The sequence below is a fragment of the Orbicella faveolata genome, unplaced genomic scaffold, assembly GCF_042242905.1.
Source record: "Orbicella faveolata isolate gen_17 unplaced genomic scaffold, um_ofav_v1 contig_1, whole genome shotgun sequence".
Classification (NCBI taxonomy): domain Eukaryota; kingdom Metazoa; phylum Cnidaria; class Anthozoa; order Scleractinia; family Merulinidae; genus Orbicella; species Orbicella faveolata.
Genome location: NW_028301536.1, coordinates 27665043 through 27672500, shown reverse-complemented (window position 1 = coordinate 27672500; position 7458 = coordinate 27665043). Strand labels below are relative to the sequence as shown.

At 39.3% G+C, this 7458-nt stretch overlaps 1 protein-coding gene across 2 annotated transcripts; it reads left to right on the top strand.

The window, feature by feature from the left end:
- The first annotated feature begins 3361 nt into the window (after positions 1-3361).
- On the top strand, positions 3362-7152 carry LOC149118639 (phospholipase A2 A2-actitoxin-Cgg2a-like). Of its 2 annotated transcripts, XM_089298770.1 has the most exons (6): positions 3362-3454; positions 3533-3593; positions 4383-4474; positions 5379-5529; positions 6617-6729; positions 6834-7152. In XM_089298770.1, exons 3-6 carry the CDS (start codon positions 4390-4392, stop codon positions 6986-6988), a joined length of 504 nt encoding a protein of 167 aa, XP_089154896.1. In that variant the 5' UTR covers positions 3362-3454; positions 3533-3593; positions 4383-4389; the 3' UTR covers positions 6989-7152. The 2 variants fall into 2 exon arrangements, with proteins under 2 accessions (XP_089154896.1, XP_089154899.1); XM_089298773.1 differs by lacking the exon at positions 3533-3593 and having other exon boundaries at positions 3364-3454.
- The last annotated feature ends 306 nt before the right edge of the window (positions 7153-7458 follow it).

The window sequence follows — 7458 nt, the reverse complement described above, 5'->3', positions numbered from 1 at the left end:
AGCTCGCGTACATACGTTTCAAAATCTTCTTCTGGTGCATCACTTGACAGTTTCTTGCTTCCTCTCGTAGTTAATGACATGTTAATACACGCAATAACACATGTAGTAAGATAGATATGAAAAGTAGAAGAAAAAAATTTAACTTTTTCCCTATTTAGCTCGGAGCTATAAATTTCACGGCCATCTTGCTCGGTGACCGCTGACCTCCCCCCAATCTTTTCAATGTAGATTATTTCTGTGGAAGATATTAAGTGCTTGCGTCAGAAATGAAATACAAAGAACAAATGAGAAATATTGCCAATAAAAATTAAAAGTAATCAGTTCACTCGCTGAGGAAATCTTTTCACATCCACGTCGTATTAACTTGAACTTGGCTACGACTGTGAAAGCCTTACATGGTGTATACACTGGTCAACAGAATACCAAAAAGTCGAAGAGGAAGCGAAGGAGCGAGCGAACGGGAGGATCGAGTCAATCTCCCGTCCATACTTACAGCTTGGATTTTCCAAGTTAAAAAGGTACGATAATGTATTTACCATACCCAAATACAGCCAAAATTCAGGAGATATTTTTCTGGTTACGGTAATCTACACGTTGCGCAAAATTGAGCAGACGGACGAGTAGCCAGTCTTGTGTTCAAGTTAACACTTTTTGGTCTTCAAAACTTTTGTCTAGTACCTCGTCAGTCATTGTTTTAATTCATTTGTTGACAGTTTTCAGAATTTTCAAAGTGCAAATTTAGTGAGAAATTCGGCTGGAAACTACGGGTCCATTTTAGAAACCGGAAATTTCAGAACTGTCGGCAAACATCGCGCACCATTTCAGTTTTGGCGGGAAAATTTGGACGCCTTTTAACCCCACAAACACTCAATTTTTAAACCATGGTCATAGACATTGCGTTAAACAGCTGGAATCCTAGAGATCACAAAACAAATTTGATGTGTTTTTTTTATAAAACGCCCTCTTGTTACAGAATCAACGAAGTGCATAGCCACCTAAAATAAAACCATTTAGAGACGGATCAGATACAATTTGATAATGGGTTTGACTGATAACCGCAGCTTGTTGTATCGATCGTTCTCTTCATTTTGCAGTTGAAGCCAACTCAACAATATTTTACTACTTTTTGACGTATTCCAAGCTTATCTAGAAAATAGGAAGTCTTTCCGTTTCCAAGATCGCCTTAAGAATTCTTCTTCGTTGGGCAAATTAAGAAAACGTATATCATGTGCTCTACACGTGAATTGTTTAAAGTGCTACTCGTCTATATCACAGGTAATCCAATAATCTGGTTCTAAACTGAGGCGATAAAATCTTAAAGCATCTCCATTAAACAGGTGACTTCACGTAGCCTTGAAAGTGAAATATAGCTTGCGAAAGCGGCTCTTCCTTAAGACTGATTTACACGACGAAAAACTTTGTGCACCGTTCCTGTAAATATGACACGCGCACCAAAAATAAACTGGTGGTTAAGTTTCGTTGTGTAACCGGACCCACTGAATAGGTAGTCCGAGCACAGATGAAATTCTGGCTCGGCACGGATGAGAAAACGTCGTTTACAGACAAAATTTATCCATACCGGGCTTTGTTTTTGGTACAAATACGATTTTGTGTAAATCGACCTTTAAACGTGAACAAAGTGTGGAATTACCGACTATTGAATTTAAGAACTCGCTCACGGACTTAATTGATAGAAGCAATTCATGAGAGGATGGAGGGTAAGAGGGCTAATCCCCCAAATTTCTGAGGTAACCGGGGGCTACAAATAGCAGACCCTGAAGTACGAATGTTGTCCTCGAGGACTTTACACGATTTTCATCCTCAAAGAAAATATCTACGCAACGCACGTGGTAATCATGATTATCCCCAGGAGAACTGGATGCCATATCTTAAAATAACTTGAGAGGGATTGCATGAACTCTCTTACCCTCATCCTCTCTTTTTTGTCATTTTGAAGATACCGCGCTACTCCTGATTAAAATCATGGTAAACAGATCAATTGGCGTGGTTAGAGAAAGGAAATAGTGGTGCACTTCACAATCTATTACTCACTGCTATTAAATCATTTTACAAACATATAATTTTCATTTCGGCGCTAATGGATTTTTTAAACGCTAGTTGCAGGTAACACAATTTATCTCATTCCATGATAGCTTTAACTGCCATTTTAATTAATTAGAACATTGCCAACTACAAACGTCACAAGAATCAGGTAGGTCTTAAAACGACCAATGCTTATCCCGAAAGAGAGAAAGTCTTTTAAGATCTCTGTGAGAATTCTTCTTCGTCAGGCAAATTAACAAAACATATATTACTAGCTCTACACATAAATTGTTTCCAGTGCTACTCGTTTATTTCTGGTTCAAAACTGAGGTGATAAAATCTCGAATCATCTGCATTTATTAGACATTAAACAGGACTCTTACTTTTTCAAAGGGCTATTTACAGGATGGAAAATTGTTGTCACAGCTCCGATATAAATGGCTCGGTCACCGAAAAAGATAATGGCCTAGCGCGGATAAGTTTCGTTGTGTAACCGGACCCACTGAATAGGTACACAGAGCACAGATGATGAAATTTTTGACTCGGCACGGATGGGAAAAAGTTCTTTACACACGAAATTTATTTATGCCGGGCTTTTTCTTTGTACTAGAACGATTTATATTGAAACCGGGACAAAGAATTTCCGTTAGGTAAATTGGCCTTTAAAAGTGAACAAGGTGTGTAATTACCAACTATTAAATTATTTACGATTCGCTAATGGAGTTAACTGTTAGTGGCAAGAGATAGCCCGCCATAAAGGCTTTATTTCTAAGATAACTCCTCTTAGTTATTTTTAGAACACTTCAGTTTCTAGAATCCCACGAGGGTTTACATATAGCAGACCCTAAGGTACGAATTTTGTCCTCTTGGATACCATATCTAAAAATAACTTGATAGGAATTACCTTGAGAATAAGATCTATATGAGGGATTAATTCATCGTCTCCTGTGCAATAATGTTATATGTTTGTTCTTTTTCTGTCATTTTGAAGATAGTGAAGATATCCTACTACTACCCTATTAAGAGCAAGGTAAACAGATCAATGAAGTGGTTAGCTAAAGGGAATAGTGGTGTACTTCATAATCTACAACTCACCACTATTAAATCATTTAGAAGCATATGATTTTCAATTCGCTAATGCACTTTTTAAACGCTAGTTGCAGGTGACATATTTTGTCTCATCCATTCCATTATCGCTTTAAATGGCCATTTTAACTATTTAAAACATTGTCAACTACAAACACCACGAAAACGAAAATCAGGTAAGTCTTAAAACGACCAATGAAACAACAAGCTTGCAGCCAACAAATAAATTATTTCTTGCTGCGAAAAAGTGATTTAAAGGCAAAGCAGTTATCTCTGGAATCTTTACTCAACGATACACAACAGAACAAGGTTCCTTTGTTGGCAGGTTGGTTAGCTCTTGTTTCATTTTCCTTCTATTGTTTTTACTGGGCAAATAATTATTGGAAAAATCTTTTTTCCCAAGGTTCTGCTTCGACATAAAAGAGTTTAGGGGTCTGACAAGGGAAACTTTGCCTGTTGTTGAGGTCAGTCTTTGGCTTAATTATTGTCTTATTCGCTTATTTCCTTTCGATCAACAATTGTAAAAGGAACAATTCTTGATTGTGAATCCTGAATTTGATTATGACAGTGCAATCCAAATACCAGTTGTAAGACGTTTCTCACTAGTTAAGCCACAGAAACTCGATAAAAATGTGACAGAGAAATTTGTTTAAGCTCTCCTCGTTCAGCTCCAGTACGTGGCAATTTACTACCCATTTTGCCGCGGTGCTTTCATCATTCTTCCTCTCCCAAAGGGGTTGCTTTATAAAATGATTTTTAAGCTAAAGTAGTGTAGGTTCAAAACTTCTTAAATAGCGTTTCCCATGACTCGGACAGCCTTGTCATGGCATATTGCAATATATACCAATGAATCCCATTGTGCGGACAACCGCGTACCACGGACAATTTTGTTTGTCCCTACACAAAAAGCTTTTTCATTGTCATCTATATAAGCACGGATACGATCAATAAAGGCAGCAGAGAATGTTCTGTGACCTAAATGAGACACTCGCATACAAAATTAAACTCGGTTTATGTTATCTGTGTCCTCTATATTTTCATTGTTTCGATTGACAATGGTCCCGTTAGAAAATACGATCTATGTAGTTAGAGCGATTAAAGTTACGGACTGTTTAAATGATAACATTGTTGTTGTTGAAACTGATAGGGGAGCATGAAGCCAAAAGTCTGAAAGATTCCATAATGTTACTGACACGGTAGAAGACATTATAGTCTAAAAAAGATCTATTCGCCAAAGATCACTTCTGTTACAGTTTCAGCATGTTGATCAAGCTGACTTTCTTGATGTTGATCGTCTTGTGGGACAGTGCTGTACAGGACGCGCTAGCAGAATCCGGTGGCGAAGGTAAGGTGATAGGTAACCCACATAAATATACGATATATTTATCCCGTATTAATCGTATATATTAAATGACCTCCTTCCCATTCTTTCCTTCTCTTCCACGGGTGTTACATAAATCTAGACAGTTTGGCATAGTTCGAGTAATTTAGCGTAGTATTGTTTTTGGCTAGCACAGGCAATCACACCAACCCGAGTATAACTAAGAATTTATCAGTCCACGTGATGGATGCAATTTTAAAAATTGCCAAGTAAAATTTAGTCCAATAGAGCACCTCGATGCAATGAAATTTTCTTAGCAAAAGAAATTCAATATATTCGCATGAGCTCTACCTCACCAAACCCTTGCATCGATACTGAAAAGTTGTAAAGCTTATAACATTGACTTAAGAGTAGCTTTCACTTGAATGTCGAACGTAATTCGCAATTGCTTTGGTTTTGCCATAGGTAACTATGGTTTTGCATTACGACGCCACGCTATAGGCTTAAAAACTCTGTCATTTAATCAGAACTAAAATCAAAACCAAACAGGCTTGACAATCTCGCACAGGTTTTCCCACCCATTGCGCCGTTTACGTGTATTTGCGTCAGAGTTGATTGGTTCAGTGGATTGTCAGTGTCTGAATTTTTGCGATTGATCATTGGTCTTGGTTTTAACATCGCTGATTTGCGAGCATGCTAAAAACTGCATAATTTCACACGCTACCTTGTCCAAAAACCATTCCGTTCGTCAGATTGGGATCTCACCTCTCAACTCTAGTTAATGACTGCAAAACGATACCAATAAGCTGTTAATCATAACCCGTCCTTTCTCATTCCATCTACTTTCGTCCAATCCAATAAAATACGACTCAGTTTATCACAAACATAAAATTTAACTGTGTTTAAAATGTCATGTTTGTCGTTGCAGAAGAAGGAAGTACCGATGCCACCAAGAGAGACGCAATTTCCTTTGGGGCACTGATTTACCGCGCTACCGGCAGGAGTCCTATTGATTACAATGGTTATGGCTGCTACTGTGGACTGGGTGGGAAAGGCAGGCCTGTCGATAAACTGGACCGGTAACTATGTCTTTCAGTTATGGTGAAATGTCCAGCTTCTTCAGTTTGGCGTTCTGTTTCGGAGAAAAACATGTCGGTGGTCAAAACATTTTGAAAAACACAATACGTAGGGCGAAAATTGCTAAATATATCAAAGGTAATAACAATATAGGCCGAAATTTGCAGAATATCCGTTGAATAATGATATAACACCGGGAAGATGTCGCGGCAATAAAATGAACGATAGGGTGCGATCCATTCAACCAATCGGTTCATTCGGACCGGTCCGACCGAGAAAAGTGGTCCCCCTCAAAAAGTGGACCGATTTTTTCGAAACTTTTCCGGTTGGACCGCACTGGTCCATTCAGTTTTAGACCGAAATTTCCGGAAATTTTGGTTGAATGGATCGCGCCCCATGACTCAAGATTTTGAAATTCGAGTCCGGGAGAACACTGACCAGTTGTCTTGCCAAGCTGTGGCTTGATTCGCACGAAGACGAGGCTACGACCCAAAATGGCGGTGCGTTGGTTAACTGTCAAAATTGCAGGATTTTTTCTTATCCCTTGCTAGTTTAAGGAGAAGGACTCGTAAAGGCAGCTAAGTCAGCGTCACAGGACAGTTCAGAATTCTTGTTTCGGCTCCTTGATGAGTTCAGCAGGACGCTTTCAATTTTGTCGTCAAGATTTGTCGGTTGAGACAAGTTTGCTCCAGTATAATCGCCTCGATCATTTTAATCACCGCTGTCACTTCAAAAAGTGCTCCTACGATCAATGCGATTATATGAGAGCAAGTTAATGCCGGTAGCGGCTGGAGCGATCGCGATCGCTTGGATCGTCCGTGTTCTATCCGGGCGATTGAGGGCAGACTGGGACTTTATCAGACTTTATCACTCTTAATATGTAATAAGATACGGTGTGGCTCACTTCACACGTTTTGCAGGGAACACTGATGGACAATTTTTATTTTTTTTGTTTAAATTTAACTCCTCTTTTATGATATTGATGCCAAAACAAGCCTTCTGCAACCTGTACGTCGTCAAGACTTAAACTCTCCCCCCGCTCAGTCCTGCCACTAGGGAAAGGATGTTCCCATTCTATTTCGTTTTCAGGTGCTGCAAAGTTCATGACGAATGCTACAATAAGCTCCAAAAGTCCAGAGTCTGCCCTTTCAAAGTCGCAGTGTATATTTTGGCATATTCAACTACAAGGAGAGGGAAGTGCAGTAAGTTGAAATCCTCTCGTAGACCTTAATTTATCGCACTGAGATCTTTAATCTAGACTTACTATAAGCAATAAGAATTTAACTGTCTTTTCTTTTAACTTTAGGAAAAGCTTCATACTACTGGTGGCGGGGCGAATGTCGCTATCGTCTGTGCAAGTGTGATGTCGCCGCCGCCCAATGTTTCGCGGAGAGTCGTTACCATCGCAAATATAAAAATTACCCGCAAAGGAAATGCAGGGGAGGCCGGAGAGGTCGGTAAATCTTCAAGAAGGCAGAAAGGAAATCGGAAAAGAAAGAAAGGAACGCAACAGAGAACCAAGAAATTTAATCAGTAATCTAAAGCCTTTGTGGTTGATGTGTTGTTCACACGAATTGCACATTTTTATGTGAACCAAGTTTAATTAAAAGTCAATCTCCTGCAAATTTGATCACGTTGAGTCGATTTTCTCAGTGAAAAAATGTTCCTCTCCTATAAATCTTGCCTTACTGATGCAGTGCAAAGGTGTCGAGAGGTTTGCCGCAGGCAACAAGAATCCTTAGTGACGCTTACTCTACGGAGATAAGCAATTTTTGAATAGGCAGATATTCACGACAACATCCACGCGCGTGGTAAAATCATCCTTTGAAGTACTGGGTGCCATGTCTAAGACCCTTCCACACTTCGCCGGAGGAATTTGAAAACGGAGGTTTCACTGTGAAAACGAATCAAATATTTTCCGTCCAGATTTA

What these genes read in the sequence shown, in the direction of transcription:
- LOC149118639 (XM_089298770.1), top strand. Translation starts at nt 4,390, where the DNA reads ATGTTGATCAAGCTGACTTTCTTGATGTTGATCGTCTTGTGGGACAGT. An exon ending in AGCAGAATCCGGTGGCGAAG is followed by an intron (nt 4,475 to 5,378) that starts GTAAGGTGATAG and finishes TTGTCGTTGCAG; the next exon opens with AAGAAGGAAGTACCGATGCC. An exon ending in TACAAGGAGAGGGAAGTGCA is followed by an intron (nt 6,730 to 6,833) that starts GTAAGTTGAAAT and finishes TTTTAACTTTAG; the next exon opens with GAAAAGCTTCATACTACTGG.